Source organism: Hippocampus comes, unplaced genomic scaffold (genome assembly GCF_001891065.2).
Source record: "Hippocampus comes isolate QL1 unplaced genomic scaffold, H_comes_QL1_v1.1 scaffold60, whole genome shotgun sequence".
Lineage (NCBI taxonomy): Eukaryota > Metazoa > Chordata > Actinopteri > Syngnathiformes > Syngnathidae > Hippocampus > Hippocampus comes.
Window position 1 is genome coordinate 1,193,370 of NW_017805483.1, and position 24,711 is coordinate 1,218,080.

The window sequence follows — 24,711 nt, forward strand, 5'->3', positions numbered from 1 at the left end:
GGCAATCAGCATAGTGAGCAATCGCCCGACTGGTGAACACTTTTTCTGGGTGGTTCACATTTACGTAAAACTATCGGAGCGCCCGAGGGGTGAATGACGAGGACGCTGCCAAAATCTACACACATCAACATATACGGTCGAGGTCCCTCTTAGCCAATGGGATGCCAGGAAGATGCTTGGTAATAGCCAATGGCACAGCAGCTATAAGTATGTTGCGTTCAGGAAACTCAGAGCTGCGAGGAGCTGCCCATTCTGGATTTTTACCTTTTGTATCTTGAAATTCTTTTTTTTAGTGTTTGAAAACCTGTGACATAGCCATGCCAAAATAAGCCATGCCGTTTGTCAGCTCAAATTGCTATAGCGGCTCTGAACACAGTGGTATCTCTACTTACAAAATTAATTGGTTCTGGAAGAACTTTCGAACCTAAAAAAATTTGGAAGTAGAGACGTGTTTTCCATGTAAATGCCCTAATCCGTTCCAAGATCCCAAAATTCAGACATAAATGTTTTGTACAGAATAAAAATGCATCAAAATATGAAACAAATACATGTTTCAATTAGATTATTGCCCAATAAATGAGAGTTGTGCATTATATAAAAAAACAAAGAATAGAGTAAAGAATAAAAATGATGGTCATTTAACTTTTAACTGCACCCTCATCGGAGTTTTTTTTGCCCTCTTTAGTCCATGTTGTCTCTCAGAAGTGGTTTTTGCATGATGTTTTGTCAAGAACTGATCTGAGGATGTTTGCATTTGTCGGCTTTTAACAATCCTTCAAAAATGTCCAAGGCAATCAGCATAGTGAGCAATCGCCCGACTGGTGAACACTTTTTCTGGGTGGTTCACATTTACGTAAAACTATCGGAACGCCTCATGGCGTGAATGACGAGGTGAATGACGTGGGGTGAATGACGAGTCTTCTTCTTCTCCTTTGGGCACGTCCCTATTCAGGGGTCGCCACAGCGAGTCAGTAATGTCCATCCGCCCCTGTAAACCGTCCTACCAACTCGCATGGTCGTCTTGGCAAAAGTTTTACGCCGGATGCCATTCCTGACGCAACCCTCCCCATTTCTCCGGGTACGCTGCCAAAATCTACACACATCGACATATACGGTCGAGGTCCCTCTTAGCCAATGGGATGCCAGGAAGATGCTCGGTAATAGCCAATGGCACAGCAGATATAAGTATGTTGCGTTCAGGAAACTCAGATCTGCAAGTAGCAGCCCATTCTGGATTTTTACCTTTTGTATCTTGAAATTCTTTCAAAACAAGAGGCAATATTTTCCTGTTGAGGCGTTTCGTAACTTGAAAATATCGTATGAAGAGACGTTCGGAAGTAGAGGTACCACTGTATTACTCGTTTTTCAGTATTTTCTTCCTGATATTAAAGTTTTGCCTATTTATACCAGACTCGTTCAAATGAGCTTATTTTTTTTCTATATTTTGAGTCCAATTTTTTTCATTTACATGACTCGCAGTATTTATTTTAAAGGCAACATTCATTTTTAAGTTGCATTTGACTGAAAAACAACCCCCCGCCCCCCAAAAAAAGAACAAGTCCATACCTAAAAACCGAATGTTCAAAATCAGGAAACAAAATAATTTTTATTTTATAATCACTTGTGTTAGGTTCTACTTTTGAATAATCAGTCAGACATAAGTGAGGGGTACTTATGATGTGACAAAAAGGTTCTGTGATAAGCTTGTCAACAGGGGTTGGGAATCACAAGTTTTTAGAGGGTGTTGCACATTTATGAGTAAGAGAGCGCCTTACACAATATTTGAATGTGGGAGGTGTGTTCAGCAAGGGTGTGTGTGTGAGGGATGGGGTGGAATGGAGAGTCACTTACACTGAAAAAAAAAACATTGGGTGGAAAAAAAAGTACATAATCAATAACACCTAATATTTTCTCTTTACCTGATAGAAATAATTCATTTTGTCCAATCTGGATTTTTGTAACGATGTAAACTAATTTCTCGAGGTCAAGCAAACCAATGACTGAATTTGAATTGGTTGGTTTGAAATCAAAATGAAGTTTGTTTTCTGACCAGTCGTCCTTTTCAGTTTCACCTTAAAGCCTTGAATTTCAACACACACAATTTTTTAAAAAATAATAATTTTACCCACACCTATTTACATTTATTTTTATCGTGATCTCATTTTATCTTCTTTATTTTACCTTGTTCAAACTTCAGTATTCCGTTTGCGCTGTGGGCCATGTTCATTCTCTGTCTGTAGGATGCTGCCGTTGGAGAGGTCCTGGCTCGGTGGATGTGGGTCTCTTCCGTCTGCCTGGGTTGGGATCGCCCTGGTGGTGGGGTCCCTGCGGCTCAAGGCTGGGCTTGGCTCCTGGCATGGACCCCCCCCACATAGACACGATGCGTCCTCACTCTGGTCACCTGTGCTCAGCCTTATGTCTCCACCAGAGGACAACAGACCACCCCAGGACTACATAAAAAAGGAGTTGATAAATATTTGGTGATATATTTCACCATAAAAGACCCCTCAATATGTCACGGTCATTACCCCCGATTTGGGGGGAAACACTTTTTTTTTTTTTTTTAATAATCCTTTTGGTTTTTCAATACCAGTACAGTTCTGGAGGACACTGGACCAACCCAGTTCCATACAGACATGTTTTATTTCAAAATAAAAGTCCTCTGGCATTTGCACCTTTCACTGTCATTACCCTTGATGAGAAAAAAAAGTAAATATTAAAAAATATAATTCTGGTGTCGCACAACCAGTCCACATCAGGGAGACACGAGACCGCACCGGGACTTGAACAAGATGTTGGATGAATAAATATGTGATGTTGTATTTCAAAATAAAAGGCCTCTGAAATTTGCACACCGGACGGTCATTACGCTTGGTTTAGCAAAAAAAAAAGATTTCAAGTAAACCTTTTGACATAGCAAGACCAGTCCAGTTCCGAGAGACACTAGACTCCCAACAAATTCAGTGATGTGAAAAGGAAATTTAGTTTTTATTTGAAGGCTTTTTGAAAGTGGAATGTCCAGCATATTGGGGGTATGTTACCGCATCGTGACGCATAGTCTGAACATAAGTCGCTGCGGCTGACTTGACTTCATTTGTTTTGAGTGGGGGCGAGCTTGACTGCAGCTCGCCCCCACTCAAAACAAATGAAGATGTTAAAAGAATTATTCCTTTGTTGTGTGTTCACAAACACCCCAATAGAATTTATTTTGTCATTTCCTTGCTGGATTTTCTGTTTTGGTGCAACTTCTTCGATTTCTTTAGTGCCATTGAATCTATCATTAATTTACGTTTTTCTGAGGCGGTCTTTGAACGTCTCTCGAGCCGAACGCGGAAGAGAACACGGAAAAAAAGGCACTTTGTCAGAGAGAGACGTGACTGTAAAGTTTACGTGGATGATGAAGTCACTGAATACATTTTAAGATGCAAGAAAGATAACGATGAAAGAAAATGATACGACCACTATTACTACTATGACTACGACTACTACTACCACTAATAATAATAATAATGATAGTAATAATAGTGTAAGAGACTGGACTGATTCAGAATTGTGTCTATGTTGATGTTAAAAGAATTATTCCTTTGTTGCAAGACCAGTCCAGTTCCGAGAGACACTAGACTCCCAACAAATTCAGTGATGTGAAAAGGAAATTTAGTTTTTATTTGAAGGCTTTTTGAAAGTGGAATGTCCAGCATATTGGGGGTATGTTACCGCATCGTGACGCATAGTCTGAACATAAGTCGCTGCGGCTGACTTGACTTCATTTGTTTTGAGTGGGGGCGAGCTTGACTGCAGCTCGCCCCCACTCAAAACAAATGAAGATGTTAAAAGAATTATTCCTTTGTTGTGTGTTCACAAACACCCCAATAGAATTTATTTTGTCATTTCCTTGCTGGATTTTCTGTTTTGGTGCAACTTCTTCGATTTCTTTAGTGCCATTGAATCTATCATTAATTTACGTTTTTCTGAGGCGGTCTTTGAACGTCTCTCGAGCCGAACGCGGAAGAGAACACGGAAAAAAAGGCACTTTGTCAGAGAGAGACGTGACTGTAAAGTTTACGTTTAAAAAAACAACAACACTGCAGCTCTCTTTGTTTCAGTGCTGCAACAACATCAATAATAATAATCATAATAATTTCGGTGGAAATTTAGAATGAGACTGTTGACTTTTGCAAGGTGGAAATCCACATGTGCTGAACAGTTTGAAGTTGGAATGTTTTGAATTAACCAAGTGATGTGGAAATGACAGTTAAAAGCGCCAACATTTTAAAAGAGGACTTTTCCTTTGTAATTTCGAGAAAAATGGTCAGGATTAAGAGAACAGTTTCAAGTTCAAACGGTTTGAATTGGTTCCCTAAAAATGTACAAATCAGTGGGGGCAGCGGGATTAACAAAATCTTTATTTGTGGATTTAATTTGATATTTTGAAAACAAAATTGTGGTAGGAATAAGATGAACTGTTGAAAGTTGGAACGGTTTGAATCGGTCAAAAAAATGTGAAAATATACATATCTGATTGACTTTCTATTTCATTATTTTTATATTTTTCAAATCTGTACACAGAATTTGGGGTAGGAGGTGCTATTTTATTATGATTACATTTTCTTTCTACTCCTCCTGAACATGAACATTTGTATCAGAGAAGAAAATATACTGCTACCTTTCATATTTCTTTTTTTTTCCCTCTACGTCCAAGCCACAGAAAGGTTTGTGGTTGGAGTTTATTTATACATCCAATTTTTTCAATCTATTTTTTTTGCTATTGTCATTCAGAGTGGCTTTTCTATGTGGACAAGTACGGACGTGAAAGACTCATCGTGTAAACAAGCACATGGAACATGCGAGCCTTGGCCACAACCAACTCATTTTCGAAACCGAAACAGGTGAATCAGACGAGCCTGGCTATGCCCACCAAAACCGCTCATTTCATGCTAGCACCCTGTAATTCGACAAGGCAGAATTCCACGAAAGTGATGATATAGTATAAGGGTGGCCAGAGGATTGTGTTGTCATCATTCCAAGGATACCTTGAAATAAACTCTTGTTTACTGTACGATGACCGAATAAGCTGCGTGTCAAGCGTGGTGTGCAGTTTTATTGGTAACACACAAACAATAAAACAGATCAATATTTTTTTTTTCACATGAGTTGCATGCAGGATTTCTTCAGTGTATTCTTGCACGTAAGGTAACAGAATTTGAAAGGCGCAGAGTAGAGTTGAAGGCATTTCATATTTAGCAACACAAACAGCAAATAAGTTGTGGTGTCTAATTGATCATTCAATGTAACACTATGTTTTTGCTTTTGTTCACCATTCAGAGCTAATTTTCGACATATAATTGCCAATTTTTACCAGTGCTGAGCACTCAGGTACTAAACACTCCAACATGAAACAATGGAGTACCACGAGATTCAAGAATCTCTTGTGAACAAAGGGCTGAGTGAATTATCTTCATTCATTTGGTTTGATTTAAAGCAGACATCATTTTTACCTCTGTGTTATTTTCTGCTGTGATCTCAGTGGAGCTTTGTTTGTTGATTATTTTGTATGGTGGTTATTTAAGATTTTGAATTATTGAGTTGTTGAATTATTTCTTTTTTTTACCATGCAGCAACGGTTTTCAGAAAGGCATTCTTTTACAGTTGCTAGCTAGTTGAAGCAAAGGCTTCAAGGGTCAGTTGCTAGTTAGCTGCTAGGACGGCACGGTGGTCGCTTTGTTAGCATATCCGACTCACAGCGCAGAGGTGTAGGGTTGTGAGAGGTGGATTAGAAAATGGATGGATGGAGGGATGGATGGATGGATGGATATAGTTAGCTGCTAGCTAGCTAACGAGCTCGTTGAAGCCTAGGCTTTTAAGGTCTTCGTGTATTCTGGTCTCAATAGACTTTACAGTATATCTGCGTGTCATTTTTATAGCAGTGAATGGAGACTTTGTGGCACCCGATGTTTTGGCCAAGGGGCAGCATATAAATAAGAAAAAAAAATGTCTGAAAGGACCTTGCGGTACAACACAGCAAAGGTAGAAGTAGATGAGCTGAGGTTGTCTCTGGTGATAGCAAAGCAGGATGGACGGTGTCTGTGATCTCCACCCAATGACTAAGCTGGTCATTCACTAATTACTTGGTCAACTGTGTCGAAAGCAGCACTGAAATCTAACAAAAAAATAATAATAATCATGGAGCCCTCCCCTTGATCTGCTTTTAAAAGCCGGTCATTTGTTACTCTGGTAGTCTTGAACCACAACAGACGCACTACAGTTTAGTTCTTCTGCTCCTTGTCTCTCAACATGACCACAGTCACCTGCCCGATGTATGGAGGTCTTTCAGATCTTGCAGATGCCGGTGCCGCGATTCGGACTATTTGTGAGAGGGTGAGTATCAAAACTTGAAATGTATATTCATTGTTACTTGCTTTCAAAGTTCACATTGTAAAGAACATTAAAAACAAACACAAAAATCAATTTCCAGGTGAAGCATCAAGCTGAGCAAAAAGCTGGGAAGGCTTACAACCTTTTCATCGCCAAAAGTTACAAGTCACAAATTGTGTCCGGAACCAACTTCTTCATCAAGGTAAACTCCAGCATCAGTTGTTTTATTACGTTGTTTTTTGTGGTGTTATCATTCTTATTATTACAATCCATTAAAAAAATATATGTTTAATAACATTTTTGTATATATTTTGGGGGTGTTTCTGTCTGCTGATGTCATGGCAGATGATTGTCTTTTTGAGTATGTTCGTGTTCATGTATCATTCGGGCGAAGCTTCTCCGCAGTGTGCAGTTGATTACAACGTAGCTCATCGCGCCACTTTTAATAGCAAATGAGAAACTATTTTCAACGGGAGTGTTATTACACTTTGGTTGCAGGTGCACGTGGGAGGAAACGACTACGTCCACATTCGTGTCTTCCAAGGTCTGACACAAAGCGGGCCAGAGCTGGTCAGCATCAAGGAGTCCAAGACACATGATGATGAAATTGAGTACTTCTGAATGACAAACACTGAGAGAAGCCTCCCATGTCTTTCTCGACAGCAACTATCGCATTGCAAAAAAAAAGGAAAAACTAATAATGTCCAATGGATTGGAGATCATGACCATTTCAATGTGACTTGATTCAATCAAAAATAAAATGTATTAAAAAAAGATTGATATTCTGGTGTGTGATTTCTAATCATAGTTTAAATAGTTGTGTCAATGTGTCAAAACCACACTGTAATCTCAAGACATTTTGGTACCTTAAGGCAGCGGTCCACAACCTTTTTTGCCTCACGGACCGACAGACATTTTCAGGGACTTTAAGGCCGGATAAATACAACAAAATAATATCATATGACCGAGATGAAAACTGTGGCATTTTCGAAACATAATAATAAACATGAATCGTGACACGAGAACGTCCTATCAGGCCGCAACACTCTCTGGTCGCGATGGTAACATTTAAGCGTGCCTTCAAAATAAGTGACAAAGTGCATGAAAAATATGACTCACCATCGCCGCATATTATGCAGAGTTGACTTGGTGTGTGGGAATATCCCATTGAGATAAATTTTATATTATAATATTTTAATTACTGCCGACTGTAAATGTAACCTTCTTTTTCTTGAAAGTCGTAGGCTCCTCTTCTGGCTCCTGGCTGGGCCTTTCCACCTTCCCAAGGAAACTTTCCAAAAACCTTTGTTGTTTTTTTTTTTTTTTACTCATTTTGCTCACTCCTGGGTTTCACTTTAGCGCTAACCTATCACGTGACTGAGAGGCGCGCCTTCACCTGCGTCAAGAGTGACATATTGTAGACGGATGTAACAGAGAATCCAATAATTTTTCAAAGTAAAACATCTTTCAGATTCCGCAATTAATAAAACGGAAGTAATGTCAGTGTGTGGCCTGGTACCAAATGACCCATGCACTGGTACCGGTCCGTGGTCCTGGGGTTTGGGACCGCTGCCTTAAAATGTCTTAAGCCCCTATCTCACTGTGCGGTGGACAATTGTGAGTGTTTTCGAAGGCAGCGAGTGTTCCCCTTCTCGTTTGGGTTCATTCAAGGTCGCAAATGTTTGCCTCACGGTCGCTCGACAGTCGTCTGCACTTTTCTTGCCACGAGAATTATGAACATGTTCAAGGGAATTTTGAACATGTTCAAAATTTCCTTGTAACAACAACAAAACAGAGGAACCGTTGGCGAACATCTGGCAAACGGTTTGTAAACATTTGCGATTTTGAACGAACCCTGACGCAATCGTACAGTTTGTCAGTGGCACAGGGGCTTTAAGACAAACATTTGCAGATGGCATATCTTTCATAAAACATGGCAAAGCAGCATATTAGATTCCCCCAAAACAGATTTTTGTGCCTGAATACCTCGTCGCAAAGGCCAATGGCCCAAAAGACAAAAGAGTTGCCCAGCCTACTGACCCAACATGTGGGAAGCAGCAAGTTGAACAGGGTGACTCCCTCTGCCAGTCTCACAGCAATCACAGAGCAGGTTTCCTTCTCACTTCCGCTTGGGATTCGATACCAAATCGTAGCTTTTGTTTTTTGGTTTTAGAGCCAGTAGTTCTTCTCTTAAAAAGCTAACGAAACTGGCCATTTGTTGCATTTCTTGATTAATAACAAACAAAAATACTGACTGCCTGTATCTTTGAAATTGTCTCCGGGTAGCACCGAATACAATATTTTAGATGCAGTCAATCACCCTTTTAAAATTTAAACATTGGCAGTGTTAGGGTTTTTAAAGGCCATGTAAATGTGCACAAAAACCCAAATAGAAGCACATTTGGGTTTTGTGCACATTTAATTTTTGGGTTTTTGTTTTATTTTTCACATTGGGCTTTTACTAACTGATTGTGAAAAAAACTGGCAGGGAAATGGTTTGACATGGTTAAAAACTGTAGAAATCAGTGGAGGGGGGGGGCGGTGAAACAAGTCTTAATATTTGGCTTTTAATTTCAAATTTTGAAAAAAATTGCGGGAGGGATAAGATGAACGTTTTGAATTTAGAACCATTCAAATCGGTCCAAAAAATCTAGCGATTAGAAGGAAAAAAAAATCTTAATTTTTGACTTTCATTGTGAAATTTTGAAAAAGATTTGTGGCATGGATAAGATGAACAGTTAGAATGATTTGAATTGGTCCAAAAAAACTTGGAAATTAGTCCCCCCAAAATTCTAAATTTGCAATTCTTTTTTATTGGAAAAAAATTTAGAATGAGCTGACCCGAACGTTCGAATGATCAGAATTGGGCACCCCTAATAATTAAGAAATTGTTAAAAATCATATCTTAAAACATTTTGATGTGCACGGGTGTAAAACTCATTTTTGGCGCGTTCCAAATTTTAATTACCGTTTCACTATGACTGAAACCGTAGAAATCAAGAATAACTGTTGATTCAACTATTGTTTTTTTCTACCATGAAAGGTTTGGTAACAAGAAAATACGTAGAATATCTCTCTTATTTATTACGCAGGAGAATTTAAATTTTTGGTAAACATTTTAGAAAGTGTGGAAGTTGACATGTTTGACCTGCTTTCGCAGGCCACATAAAATGATGTGGCGGGCCAGATCTGACCCCCGGGCCTTGAGTTTGACACCAGTGTTTTATGTAGAATCTGCGTGTCATCTTCGTAGCAGTGAACCAAGAATTTGTGGCACCCGATGTTTTGGCCAAGGGACAGCATATGAATATGAAATTAAAAAACGGCCCAAGCGACCTTGCGGTACACCACAGCAAGGGTAGAGGTAGATGAGCTGAAGTTGTCTCTGGTGATAGCAAAGCAGGGCAGTGTCTGTGATCTCCACCCAATGACTAAGCTGGTCATTCACTAATTACTTGGTCAACTGTGTCGAAAGCAGCACTGAAATCTAACAAAAAAAAAGCATTGAGCCCTCCCCTCGATCTGCTTTTAAAAGGAGGTCATTTGTTCCTCTGGTAGTCTTGACCCACAACAGACGCACTATAGTTGAGTTCTTCTGCTCCTCGTCTCTCAACATGACAACCGTCACCTGCCGGATGCTCGGAGGTCTTTCAGATCTTACAGATGCCAGTGCCACGATTCAGACTATTTGTGAGAGTGTGAGTATCAAAACGTACGTTAATTGTTGCTTGCTTTTAAAGTTAACATTGGACAGACCATAACATTAAAAAAAACATACCAAAATTATTTCCAGGTAAAGTCTAAAGTTGAGCAAAAAACTGGGAAGGCTTACAGCATTTTCATCGCCAAAAGTTACAAGTCCCAAATTGTGTCCGGGACCAACTACTTCATCAAGGTAAGCACGAGATCAATCATTTTATGTTTTGTTTTGTGGGATTATTATTATTAATAAAACACATTAAAAAGTGTATTTAATATATTCTTGCAATTAATTAAAAATGTAATTTATGGAATACATTTTATTATTTTTCTTAATTTATAGGTAATTTGAACATTAAAAAAATATATATATTGCTATACTCATGTACTTCATGGACATACTTTTTAATTTAAGATTTTGATCTTGTTTTGATTAATTGCAAATGTAATTGATATGCATAAAAATGTACTTGTATATATTTCCTCTAAATTTAAGAATTTAATATTTTTTTCAATTAATTGAAAATTTGATCAGATGTATAAAATGTAAAGATGCATCAACATATAGATATTTTTTTCAAGAATTTATTCTAATTAAAATAGATATTGAAATCTTTAAAAAATGAAAAATTGCGTAACAATTTTGGATGTATTTTGGAGCTGCTTGTCATGATCTTTTTGAGTATGTTTGTGTTCATTTGTCATTTGTAGCTCATCGTGCCTCTTTTAGGAGCAGATGAGAAGCTATTTTCAATGTGAGTGTTATCACATTTTGGTTGCAGGTGCACGTGGGAGGAAACGACCACATCCACATTCGTGTCTTCCAAGGTCTGACACAAAGCGGGCCAGAGCTGGTCAGCATCAAGGAGTCCAAGACACATGATGATGAAATTGAGTACTTCTGAATGACAAACACTGAGAGAAGCCTCCTCCTGTCTTTATCTACAGCAACTAGTGCATTGCAAAAAAAAAAAAAAACCTACCAACTAATAATGTCCAATGTAAATCACGACCATTTTAATATGACTTGATTGAATAAAAAAATAAAATCTATTCAAAAACGACTGACATTCTAGTTGTGTGATTTAAAAGATGTGACGCATTAGGGCTGGGCATCGATTCAGATTTCCCAAAATGGATTTGATTCGACTCACAATTCACTTCGATTTTTGGTTGAGTTCTGGATTTCGTGCAGTACCAAATTTATTCTCACATGGAAAACGTTCTCGGGAGAAACAATGCTGCAAAATGGTAGAAACCTCTCACCCTCACCTGGTGCATCAGTAAGAAAAATGAATATTTACGGTTAGAAATGATGGTATCTTACAGCATGACTATATCCATCACATACACGTCCTTGGCTCTGGACGTGTTGTGAAACACGATCATTTTGGTGATTTCTGATAAAGAAAAGACTGGTTGGCGATATCAGCAACGATCTAGCAAAATATTGGTTTCGTGTCTGGCAAACATCAGTTGGATTTTTGTTGATTGGTAGATTTACTTTCAGTTCAATTTGTTTGGTAAAATTAGGATTTTGACCAATTTATTTTTTTGAATGCATATACTTTTATGGTGACCATGAAAATTTTGAATAAAGAAGATTGTTAGAATACATTGTGTCTGTCCTCAGTTTTCCACTGTGTGGCCCCTCCCTTCTCTTGTTTTTGGTTGCTTTTGCCTGAATTCAGTGTGGGCTGGGCGTGTCTCCAATCACTACACCTGTCCCACCCACACACCTGCCAGTTTTCATCTCGTCATCAACACTCTCCTCAGTCTGAAGAGTCACCCGTTGCCAATTTGCCAGCTATCTTCCCTGCCGTACTCGTTGCTGCTTAGCTGCTATGTGCCAGCTTTCCTGTGCACTTCAATTTGGTCTTTCTGACTTCCTTTTGTTCCTGCCTCCTTGACCTGTCCCTCTTCCTGACAATAAACCAGTTCTGAGTTCACTGTGTCTGCACGTTGAGATGAAGTAACCTCGTTAGTCTATTCCTCAGCATAGCAAATTTCTGCCTTTTGTGGCTCAGCTTTGCTTTTATGGCGACGTTTAAAGCAGTGGTTCTCAACCTGGGTTCGATTGAACCCTTAGGGTTCCGTGAATCGGTTTCAGGGGTTCGACGGAGCCTCTGCCTTGGAGGTTTAGACACACCCGACTCAACATGTCAATTAGTTATGACACGCCCCCTGCAGATGATCACATTACATCGCTTGTCCAATCAGTGCTGCAGGAAATTTAGTTCGCTCAATCGTCAACGTGTGACTGTCGTGATAGTACATCGTGTGATTTATTTTTATTTGTTTTTAATACATGCTATTTCCAGCAAAAAAAAAAAAAAAAAAGATAGTGGTCAGACCATTATGTACAACATGGATTCACATGCATCACGGAACGTGATGGGACTCAGTGTCCTATCTGCATGATTTGTTATGCCAAGTTGAGGAACTCTAGTCTCGCACCGGCAAAACTGAAGGAACACTTCTTGAATCATATTTTTATGTTTCGCTAATGAAGGTTTCGGTGAATGTGCATATGAACTGGTTGGGTTCGGTACCTCCAACAAGGTTAAGAACCACTGGTTTAAAGCATTATCTCTGGCTTTCACGAGTTGTCATACATCCTTGGAAGAAACTGCTTCTTTCTTTTGCATTTCATTTTGACTGAGACTCCATTGATTTTACTTTGTAAATTCTCCTTAAATTTCTAACGAATTATTTACACATGACTGAGAGTAAAGCGGTCCATTCAGGTTGTAATCGTTGTTTTGAAATCTTCCTGTTTATTTCTTGGGATACCAAAGTAGTCTTGATGACCAAGATGTGTTTTGAACAGTACAGTTAATAGTTAATTTCCTTGATACGAGTTACAAATTATGATCAGACAGCCCAGTTATCATATTGTAGGTTTTTGTAATTCTTTCATGCCTGTTGTAAAAATCAACTCCATTTGAGTGTGTGCTTCCAGAAAAGACTGGTGACTCTATAGACCAGTGGTTACCAACTCCCGGGCCGCGGACCAGTACTGGTCCGTGGGTCATTTGGTATCGGGCCGCACAGAAAGAATATATAACTTACATTACTTCCGTTTTATTCATTTCGGAATCTGAAAGATGTTTTCTGATGAAAAATTATCGGATTCACTGTTACATCCTTCTACAATCTGTCACCCTTGACTCAGGTGAAGGCGCGCTTCTCAGTCAGGCGATAGATTACCGCTAAAATGAAACCCAGGAGCTAGCAAAATGAGTAAAAACCAAAGGTCTTTGGAAAGTTTGTTGGAAAGGGGAAAGACCCTAGCTCACTCTGTCCTTTCGGAAATTCAGTGCGTTACTCAAATTTCCCGTTTGGAAAGTCATAGTGCACCAAAAAAGGAGTGCCAGTGCACGAGTAGGTGAAAGAATCTTTCCAAAGATTCTTTTAAATGAAGTGATTCTCATGATTCTGTACCCTTAAAAGCCGGGTCAAGGTCAGAACAGCAAACGTTGCCTATGATGACCCCCAAAAGGTCTGCTCTACATAGGAGGAAGAAAAGCAACTCAGGGCAGTGTCTCTGATCCTCACCCAGTCACTAAGTCAGTCGACGAAAATAGCTTGGTCAGCTATATTGAAAGCAACACTCAAGAGAGATAACCAGGGTTCTCTGGTGGCTCTCTCATGTTACCAGCCAAATAGAATGTCCACTAGCCATTCTTCTTAACTTTAGCTCTGCTATTTTTATCAACCTCTCTCACACTATGTCTGTTTGGTTTTTTTCGCCCCGGGTGCACTCTAAACTGTAGCACGAAATGCTGGCATTTGCGCAGCTATGACTGGGAAAGTTCATTTTTTGCGTAAACTACTTTAAGGCTCAGTTCACAACTTTGAAAATGAACTACTACAGTTCATATTGCAAAAATTGTAACTAAGTAAATCGTTCTCAACACAACCCACTTTATAATTTTTGGTATTTTGAACTATTTTATTCGTGTTTGTTCATATGTTGATTTGTAGTTGTAAATTGTAAGATCCATCCATCCATTTTTTGATCCGCTTTATCCTCACAAAGGTTGCAGGGCATGCTGCGCCTATCCCAGCTGGTTTTGGGCAGTAGGCGGGGTCCACCCTGAACTGATTGACAGCCAATCACAGGGCACACAGAGACCAACAATCATCGACGCTCACACTCACACCTAGGGGCAATTTGAAGTGATCCATTAACCCTCCGAAGTTGGGACGGCCCACCGAGGGGCCCCCCCGTCATCTGTCAAAACAAATCGCTGATGCACGTCGTCATGTGTGAACATGTTATCCATCGTTTAAAAGCTGACTTTCTGGAGATTTGAATGGTGCCCAACATTTTACAATTGTCAAATTTGAACTGGAACTTGGGGAGACCACGAGCTTTGATCCTGTAGTGTTTTCGAGTCTTAATCAACATTCTAAATTCATTTTCAAGGCAGATTTTGTGAAAAGAAATTAGACGAACATAAGATTCCCCTTTCTTTCTGTTTTCAAACATCCATAGTTCAGTGACAGGAGCACTTACACAGATTCTGACTGTTGGGGGGGATATTCAAAATGGTAACATTTTGAATATTTCATAAAGAGACTAAAACTATGCTGATACTCCAAATGGTTCATGAACAGCGACAAATTTACTTTGGGTGCACCTTTTTTCAGGCGTTTTTGGCAAAGTTGCCCTCAGCCTAAGGGGTTAACACCATGCTTTGGAATGTGGGAGGAAACTGGAGTACTCGGAGAAAGCGCACTCAGGCACGGCGAGAACATGCAAACTCCACACAGGAAGGCTGGAGCCGCAATTGAACCCAACACCGCTGCAATGTGAGGTTGAGATGTTAGGCGGTCTATCACCGGGCCGCTAATGTGATCTCACAATATAAAAAAAAGATGATTTATATCTTGTAGGGGTGGCCCGGTGCTGGGCTTATTAGAGGAAAAATCAATTCAAGAAGCGCATGAATTCTACAAATTCAACTACCTGTGCAGGTTTTGGGGCCATTTGGGAACTAGTCAGACATGGAAAGCCGTTCACACACGGAGAATATATAAAAGAGTCATTTGTTACAATTTCAGAACACCTATTCTCGGACTTGAAAAACAAGACTTAAATTGTGCAGAAAAATCATCGCGATGCCTCTTTCTGTAAACAAAGACTGTCAAAGACAGAACCACAAAAATGGCAGAAAATATCATCAAAATGTTAATTAACCCTTGCAACCTGATAACATGATCAGCTGTGCACTGTAGTAACCGCTGTCCCTGAAGGGGTTAAAGACATCAATTCAGCCACAGCATCCTCAATCGCCTGTGATGAGTCCAAACTATGCAGGGAGGTGGAAGCTTCGATGGATCAATATCAATTTGCCTACACTAAAAATTGTAGGACGAGTGATGCCGTGTCTACTATTCTGCACTTTCTTCTGAGGCATCTTGAGAGTAGGGTGGCATCTGCCAGACTGCTATTTGTGGACTTTAGCTCAGACTTTAATTCAATCCGTCCAGACATAATGTTGAATAAGCTGGTTCGGCTGAATGTCAATCAATTCGGTGGTACCACTCATTCTTATCCAAAAGACCACAGCATGTGAGATTTAACTCTGTATTGTCAGATGAGGTCATGAGTAGCACGGGGGCCCCCCACGGTTGCGTGAGCTCACCTTTTCTGTTCGCCCTATTTACAAACGACTGTGTTAGCTAACCAAATCAGTATGTCGTAAAATTTTCAGATGATACAGCTATCCTTAGTCCGCTCACATGTGACTCTGGCATTGGTAGCCACTGTGATGGGATTGGCATATTTGTTGATTGGTGTAATGAGCACCATCTAAGCATAAATGTGGAAAAAAATGAGGAAATGGTGTTTGACCCTAAATCAATTGGAGAACATAGCCCCATCTCTATAAATGGCACAAACATCAGGCAGGTCTCCTCTTACAAATACTTGGGGATTTATATGGATTGCGGGCTTAACTGGCAGACACATGTATCAAATGTCTGTTCGAGGATCCATCAGCACCTTCATTTTTTGCGACGTCTGAGGATATTTGGAGTTGGCAGAAGCATTCTGTTGATCTTTTAGAGAGCAACCATTGAGTCAGTCCTGCGTTTTGGAAAAACCAGTTCGTTTGGGAACCAAACTAATAAATCTAAGGCTCAGATAACCAGCTTGGTTAAGACAGCAGCGAAGGAAATCGGGCAGCCCCCACCCCCTGCTCCCCAGGACGTATAAGTGCAGTCCGTTATTCAACAGGCCAACAACATTTTCGACAATCCTTCCCATGTGCTACACTCCCAATTCGAGCTCCTAATCTCAGGAAAGAGGTATAGGACTCTTCTCTGCAAATTAAACCGATATAAAAACTCATTCGGACCGCAGGCTATCATCTTATTCAATAAAGAATTAGAGGGAGGCAGACAGACAAGCAGGAGGACATTAGGGCAGTAGGGGTGGGTGCATATGACTGTAATGTAGTGTCCAACGTGTGTAGAGCAATGGTGCCCATTACGTCGATCGCGATCGACCGATCAATCGCGGACTGGTCCCAAGTGGATCACGAGGGGTGTAGAGGAGAAAAAAAACAAACAACCATTTGTGTGTCTTTGTGCATGTTAGTAATATATTTTTTGGTGCTAATGTACACTGCACCCTAATCATCCTATCAGTCTCATTTTCACAAAAAGTATTTAAAAAATAAAATAAAATAAAATAAAGGAGGTAAATCTTTAAAATCTTAAATTGCAGCTTGTGATCAGAGCTGTTGCGCTATATCTTTTATCGTTGTCATTATTCTCATTCAGTTTGTTTCATGTACAATTCACCGAGGGAACGGGCAAAGAATAGGAATCTAGAGGGCCGAGGGAAGCACTTTAAAACAGTACATGTGAGCTATGATTGTTAACACGTCGCATGCCTCTGTATCAGGCTGATGCTCATTATGGCGTGCGTGCGGATGTGCGTGCATGGTAACGGGTCGATCACGGGAGGCTGGTTGATCGAAAAGTCGATCTTCGGTCCAAAAAGTTTGGGCACCCCTGGTGTAGAGTATATGTATTGTCCTGTATTGTATGTAATTGTCCAATTTATGTTGTGCAGTGTATGTGTACGTTTTTTGCTCAATGTAAGTAGCAGCACAGAGGGCCTGTGCTCTGAGACAAGTTTCTCCGATGGGGGACCAAATAAAATTCAAATTCAAAGACAAACGTGACATTGAACAAACAGCGCTGTTCTGTCCAGATATTTGCATTCTGACGGACTGCATGAAGAAATTATGGATCTGACACCATGAAAAGACCTGTGAGCCTGTGCTTGATTGTTTCAGAGCCAAAGAAATAAAAACAACCAACCAGGTGTCAGTGGCTACTCGTTGGGCACCGAGTATGACCAGAGCCCACAGGGGCTTTTGTGGCATTACTCCAGAAGTCACTGGGATTAGAAACCTTTCCTCCAGAATGCACAGAGGTTATGAATGCTGTCATTCAGATTGTCAATAAAATAACGGCAAAAGGTTCAAATGACCGTCAGTTCTGGTCCTGACTATAGATGAGGTGGAGAGAACGTACTCAGATGTCCTGCTGCATACCCGAAGTATGGTGGTTGTCCAGAGTAGAGGTGCTGAAATGCTTTACTGCAAGTCTGGGAGAGGTGAAGACTCTCGTGAGCGGCAAAGTCACCTGGATTTCATGGTGGAAATGTCACCTGAACATGGTGAATACAAGTCTTCAGGAGAGAGGACACACAGCTCGACCCAAATAAAAACTAGCAAAGTAAAATTACCGTATTTTACGCACTAAAAGGTGCACCTAAAAGCCTTCCATTTTCTTAAAAGCTCACAGCGCGCCTTCAAATACGATGCGCCTTGTGTATGGTCATTACGGTAATATTTCGACCCCAAAATGGCTCCTTGCTCGAGACATGGTGACAACGCAGAGTTCAAAATTAAGGCGATCGGTTACACATTTGAACATGGAAAATAGAGCAGCGGAAAGAGAGTTCAGTGTTAACGAGTCAATGTTATAACTTGCTGTTGGTTAAGTGAACTGTGTCGCTGCTTTATTGCCGTATTGGCCCGAATATAAGACAGCCCTGATTATAAGACGACCCCCTCTTTTTCAAGACTCAAATTTGAAAAAAGACTTTTTGAACACCAAATTAATTTTATACACAAAATAATTACAGTGCATCTGAAACAAATGATAATAATGATATATTTGAGAGAAAAAGCATGTTATTTTGCCTCATTCAAATCTAAAGTGCAATCACATTCGTAAATGAATGGCTTCTGGTTTTTGAAATGTAAATTACATGATAACTTCTCCTCAGCTGCCAGTTAACCTGGCCGATCTTCGACCCACTTTTCTCCAGATTGTCGCTACGTTTCTCCATTTTCTGTTATCTCTTCTGTTATTTTCTTCTCTTTTCATTCTTACCGCTGTTTTTTATTTTTCTTCTTCGTGCTGCCGCTATTTTTATTTTTATTCTTTGTGGCAGGGGTTCACTTTGGCCTGAAGAGTCAAGTTCAGCATTCGCTTCAATGATATCTGGCGCCATCGAGCGTCGTGAATGGGTATAATGTCTAGACCCCGAATATAAAACGACCCCCATTTTTTCTCTTATTTCAATGCAAAAAAACACCGTCTTATATTCAGGCCAATACGGTATGTACGTTTTACTGACATCTGATCGTTCTGTTGGTGTTTTCTTGAGCGTAGCTCCATCTAGTGGATGCATTGTAGATTGCGTCTTATAATGCGGTGCGCCCAATGTCTGAAAAAAAAATTGCAAAATAGGCCATTCATTGAAGGTGCGCCTCATAATCAAGTGCACCTTTTAGTGTGGAAAATACGGAAGTTCTTTTTTTTTCCCCCCAAAAAAATAATTTTGCCATGAAAAAGCATTCACCGACACCAAATACTTCACATTGCTGTGCATCAAATTTTGATAAGAGCTGTTTAGAAACATTAAATAAACAGTTTTATTTCATTCATTTAGCCTCTATTTATCCAGGTAAGGAAAAGTGTTCTGGCCAGGATAAAAACAGTTGAGTGAGTTTTCTGCTGGAAGTTGAGCTAAACCTTGCACCCTTGAACAAAGATGAACTCTCGTTCAAAAACAGCTCAAACACACCGGAAGGATCACATAAACAAAAAGGTTTCAACAGGCAGAAAGACCAACAGGAGTGCCTGACACATCAACGGCTAAAGTGGCTGCTAAGCGTTTATCAACACCTGCCAAAATGCATTTAGCGAGTGTTAATTTAGAACCGTGGTCACAGAATAAGCATCGAGCCCTCCCCTTTATCTGCTGTTAAAGGGAGGTCATATGTCACTCTGGTAGCGTTGGACCATAACAGACCCACTGCAGTTTAGTTCCGCTGCTCCTTATCTCTCGACATGACAACATTCATCTGCCCGATGTACGGAGGGCTTTCGGACGTTACGGATGCCAATGAAGTGATTCAGGAAATCTGTGACCATGTGAGTATCAAACTTTGAAACTCAACATGGCAAAAAAAACATTTAAAAAAAAGCAATGATTTCCAGGTGAAGTCTCGAGTTGAGCAAAAAACTGGAAAGGCTTACACCGTTTTCACCGCCAAAAGTTGCAGATCACAGATTATCGCCGGGACCAATTACTTTATCAAGGTAAGCACAAGATCAGTCATTGTATTACCGTTTGTTTTGTGATAGTATTTTTTACACAGTATTTTTATTCAAAAATAGACAGAATACACAATCATAGAGAATACGACACATCTGTATTTATACAGCACTTTCACAATAGCTGCAGCTATAACAAAAATACTGTTTTTCAATGCATTTAAACTGTAATATAGAAAATACATTTTATTTTTATACTCATTTAAACTCAAATACGTCGCTCTTTTTAATTTAAATTTTGATTTTGTTTCATTCATCCATCCATTCATCCACCCATTATCGGAACCGATTTATTCTTGGGGGAGTGGGGGGGTCGCGGGTGTGCTGGAGCCCTATCCCAGCCATCTTTAGGCAGTAGGTAAATAATAATAATAATAATAATAAATAGTAGTAAATACTTGGCTAACTTGATGAGCAAATTGGAAGCAGGTTTGCACGCTGGAGGGAAGGCCCTCCTCTGCCACTTGCAGGAGACACACAAGAACAGGATCATGCAGACCCTTTGAATTCAAGAATTCGACAGTTTTTCACCCAATTGAAGATTTTAATAAATGTGGAAAGTGCCAATATGAATCAATATATTTTGGATCTCTTTAATTCAAGAATCCACACAAATTAAAATACATTTTTTGAAAACGTATTCACATTTGGGAAAAGATAAACAGATCGAGGGCAGCCTGGTGGATGAGTGGTTTGCGTGTCAACCTCACAATGCAGAAGTTGTAGGTTCAAATCCCGGCTCCGGCCTTCCTGTGTGGAGAGTTTGCATGTTCTATGTGGGTTTTCTCCAGGTACTCCGGTTTCCTCCCACATTCCAAAAACATGCATGACGGGCTGATTGAAGACTTTAAATTGTCCCTCGGTGTGAGCGTAAGCGCGAGCACGGATGGTTGTTCATCTCTGTGTGCCCTGCGATTGGCTGGCAACCGGTTCAAGGTGTGTCCCCCTTCAAGTGGAATAGGCTCTTGTGAGGATAAAGCGGATCAGAAAATGGATAGATGGATGGATAAACAGATCTATTTTTCGAGATATTTCTGTATGTTGATGTCATGGCTATTCGTGATCTTCTTGAGCATGTTTGTTTCCATGCTTCATGATGCGAAAGCGATGGAGTCCCTTGGGTGACATGGTCGGAAAACAAAACAAAAAAAAAACCTTCACCTTCCCTCGCAAAAACTTTGCGTTCAGTCCCAATGATTGCCAGATAACGGCAAGCTTTCTGCGAGGGAACACACTTTTTTAAAATGCGCGTTCCGGTACTTCCGCATCAAATTCCGGGTGAACAAGAGCAGCAAAGATGGAGCGTTTTCACCTGTGGGAGAGCTTTATTGAATTTTACTTTGAGCACCGTTTCCAAGTCAGCCAAACACCAGCTGAAAAGTGACTGCTCAACAAACGAGGACATTTCAATGACTTGATGCTCCTTGTTGACATGATGAAAAAACAATTGCAAGAATCCGAACAGCTGCACGGTTACAGATCAATTTACAGGAGATGAGAGAACATGGACTACATGTTAGGAAAGAGGATGTTCTTCTGGTGCTCAAGGTGTGTCATGAAGGCAGGCAGGACGTCTGAGATGATGGAGCTACGGGACTTCTCCAAAAGGCCAAACTTTATTTGGCACGTGGACTCGTATGGTAGACTGCAGTCATCTTGACTTTCTATCAATGCGGGTATTGGTTGTTTTTCAAGGAAAATAATGTGGCTCAATGCCTACACAAGAAATAGTGACCCAAAGTTGATTGGATGTTTTTTCAGTAGAGAGAAATTATACACATTTGTCCATGAAATGTCATCTCACAAGGCGGCACGGTGGGCGACTGGTTAGCACGTCCGCCTCAAAGTGCAGTGGTCGTGGGTTTGAATCCGGGTTTCCCGCTTTCCTGAATGTAGAATGCATGTTCCCCATGTGCCGGCATTGGTTTCCCCTGGGTAGTCCGAATTCCCAAAAAAACGTGCATGGCAGGTTAATGAAATGCTTTAAATTGTCCCTGAGTGTGATCGTGGATTGTTGTTCGCCTTTATGTGCCCTGCGATTGGCTGGCAACCAGTTCAGGGTGTACCCCGTCTACTGCCCGACGACAGCTTGGAGAGGCTCTGGTGCACCCGCATCCTTTGTGATGATAAGCATTTCAGATGATGGATGGATGGATGTCATCTCTTAAACCTTCTCGAGGATATATAAAAGTTTCAAAGATGAAAAATATTTTGTTGAGCAGCAATAAGGAGTCAAAGTATACATACCTAAAATATTCACTGAAAATTGAATATTCCATTGATATTCATTGAAAGTTTAATCTTATCGCTTATTGCTGCTGCTGGAATATGTTTTGGATATGTGAGCTATTTCTGGAATTTTTTTGTTAAGGTCACATGGTCCACAAGGTCAATTTCAAAATGTAAAGTTAGTCAAATACACACCAATCTTCTAAATGAAGATTCGGATTCCTAGTTGAATTCGCTTTCCAATGCTCCCTGTTTTGTGAAGATTGACTCAGTAGTTCTTGAGATACATTTTAAGGGTTCGAAGCAAAGCGCCTGTTTTTTTCTGTTGAGCCTTCACGACCAACAAGTACAGCAAGTTTCATTCAACGGGAAGTCAACCCTAAAATATTATTTTCAATATGTTCTTTGCGCCTCCACTACGTCTTAACACGGCATTCGGATGACTAATATTGTGTATGTGGAATATGAGATAAGCAACAAAATCCAACTTGTTTTTAGCCATCTCATGGAGCGGCCATTTTGCCACTTTCGATCAATTGAAAATGACCTCACAGTTTTTCAGGGCTCAAGTAACAACCATTGACAGTTCACCTGTTTTCTGAAGCTGAAAAAAAACCCACACCTATTTTTGCAGCTGATAACTCAATTGTTTGTTTTTTTCTTTGCACACTGTACCCATTGAACTGAATGATGGCAACTGGACTAAACTTTGAAGAAAGAAAAGTCGTTCTAAAATGCTACTGGGAGTATCAAAACACAGTCGAAGTGCAAAGACAATCTCGGAGGCGAGTTTCAAAAATAACTACCAATTACCAGAGATTCACACGTAATTATGATATAATGACGACGATCCATGAAATAATGACACGGAAAATCAACTTTCATCCCAGTGACAACTTTGGCCGTTTTTATTGTTAATATGGTGTTTTTAAACAGAAAAGCTGGGGTTTGTTTGGAACTGGAGGATAACACTTGACATATGTTGGCGGTGCTGCAGCTCCCAGCGCTGCCATACGTAGCAGTCCTCGCAACAGCTCACCTCCATCCATCCATCAATCCATTTTCGGATCCGCTTATCCTCACAAGGGTCAGCTGTCTTCGGGTAGTAGGCGGGGGACACCCTGAACCGGTTGCCAGCCAATCGCAGGGCACACACAGACGAACAACCATCCACGCTCACACTTCCACCTATGGACAATTTAGAGTGTTCAATGAGCCTGCCGAGCACGTTTTTGGAATGTGGGAGGAAATCGGAGTACCCGGAGAAAACCCACACAGGCCCGGGGAGAACATGCAAACTCCACACAGGGATGCCAGAGCTGGAATTGAACCCGGTACCTCTGCACTGTGAGGTCGGCGCGTTAACCAATGGACCACCGACAGCTCACCTTTTTGTAAATATAAATCAGGATGTATTGTATTGTACTGTAAATATAATTGAATGTGAAGAAAAATCAATGATAGCCACTGCCTCATCTCAAACAATTCTACTAAGGCCGTTTGTGAGGAACCATTTCAACCCGCTCTGTCATGTCAAGATCAGGAGATGTCATTTGAGAGGTGAACCCCTGAAGCCCTTTGAGACTTGTCTGCAATGAAGGGTGATATAAATACCTTTGACTTGACTTGACTTGAATCTTGGTTGCAAATGCCGACTCTGTAACAAATGCAACAAATTCTCTCAAAATAATTGTCTGCACCAATTTAAAGTCATGTTATGGTGAACCTGTTATTCTGATTAAATGCGCAAACAATACAGATTAGGATAAAACACGATTCATCGTATTAGGTGGTTGTAAAACTTCCCTCAGTCTTTTGTGGTGCAATTTTATGAAACATTGTTGGCACACAAGGTTTCTGTTTTTTGAAAGAGCAGAATCACGTCACTTCTGCTTTACTTGTCAATCCGGCATCACAAATACTGTACCAATGAGTCAGCTTGGCTGCAGTAGCCAAACTGACTGGGTAGCGCATGAATAACGCCCCCCCCCCCCAAAAAAAAAAACGATGTTGGGTATTTCACAATCAATGTGAGGGAACACAAAGCTTTTGTGAGGGAATGCAAAGTTGTTTTTTCCCCCTTTCCATGTCACTTAAGGGAGACATTGAAAGTTGCTCTGGAGTCTGCAATTGACCACAATGTTGCTGACACTTTTACGAGCAGGTGAGAAGCTTTCCTAAATGTTGACATTTTCACACTTTTATTGCAGGTGCATGTAGGAGGAAACGACCACGTCCACCTTCGCGTCTACCAAAGTCTATCGCTCACCGGGACGGGGCCAGAGCTGATCAGCATCAAGGAGTTCAAGACACATGATGATGAAATTGAGTACTTTGAATGACAATCACTGAAAGAAGCCTCCCCTTGTCTTTCTATACAGCAACTAGTACATTGAGGGGGAACAAAAAGTAATACAGTCATAATAATGTGTGATGTACTGGCGATCATGATCAACATTTATACGAATTAATTTAACAATAAAAAAAGATTGATGCTGTGGTGTGTGATTGAAAAGGCTTGATACTCACCCATATTGGGTTATTATAACCCATATATATATATTGTCCCCAAAAAATGTATACACATTTTAGCAGCAATAACAAGACAATAGAATGATATTCGTAAATTCTTTTACATGTTGAAAATTATTCGAATTATAATAAAGCCCAAATTTACAATTATTTAAGGTGTGCATCCATTTTTTGGGACACCCTGTACACACACACACACACACACACACACACACACACATATAT

General features: G+C 40.3%; 3 protein-coding genes across 4 annotated transcripts; all 3 read left to right on the top strand.

The window, feature by feature from the left end:
* The first annotated feature begins 6,217 nt into the window (after positions 1 to 6,217).
* Positions 6,218 to 7,004, top strand: LOC109519474 (cystatin-B-like). The gene is made up of 3 exons (XM_019876033.1): positions 6,218 to 6,375; positions 6,473 to 6,574; positions 6,871 to 7,004. The coding sequence occupies exons 1-3, from the start codon at positions 6,292 to 6,294 to the stop codon at positions 6,991 to 6,993; spliced, it is 309 nt and encodes a 102-aa protein (XP_019731592.1). The 5' UTR covers positions 6,218 to 6,291; the 3' UTR covers positions 6,994 to 7,004.
* Positions 7,005 to 9,907: 2,903 nt separating this feature from the next.
* Positions 9,908 to 11,126, top strand: LOC109519472 (cystatin-B-like). Its single transcript, XM_019876029.1, has 3 exons — positions 9,908 to 10,070; positions 10,166 to 10,267; positions 10,854 to 11,126. Exons 1-3 carry the CDS (start codon positions 9,987 to 9,989, stop codon positions 10,974 to 10,976), a joined length of 309 nt encoding a protein of 102 aa, XP_019731588.1. The 5' UTR covers positions 9,908 to 9,986; the 3' UTR covers positions 10,977 to 11,126.
* An 8,255-nt stretch (positions 11,127 to 19,381) lies between these two features.
* On the top strand, positions 19,382 to 24,454 carry LOC109519473 (cystatin-B-like). Of its 2 annotated transcripts, none has more exons than XM_019876032.1 (3): positions 19,382 to 19,542; positions 19,615 to 19,710; positions 24,165 to 24,454. In XM_019876032.1, the coding sequence occupies exons 1-3, from the start codon at positions 19,459 to 19,461 to the stop codon at positions 24,294 to 24,296; spliced, it is 312 nt and encodes a 103-aa protein (XP_019731591.1). In that variant the 5' UTR covers positions 19,382 to 19,458; the 3' UTR covers positions 24,297 to 24,454. The 2 variants fall into 2 exon arrangements, with proteins under 2 accessions (XP_019731591.1, XP_019731589.1); XM_019876030.1 differs by having other exon boundaries at positions 19,383 to 19,542; positions 19,609 to 19,710.
* The last annotated feature ends 257 nt before the right edge of the window (positions 24,455 to 24,711 follow it).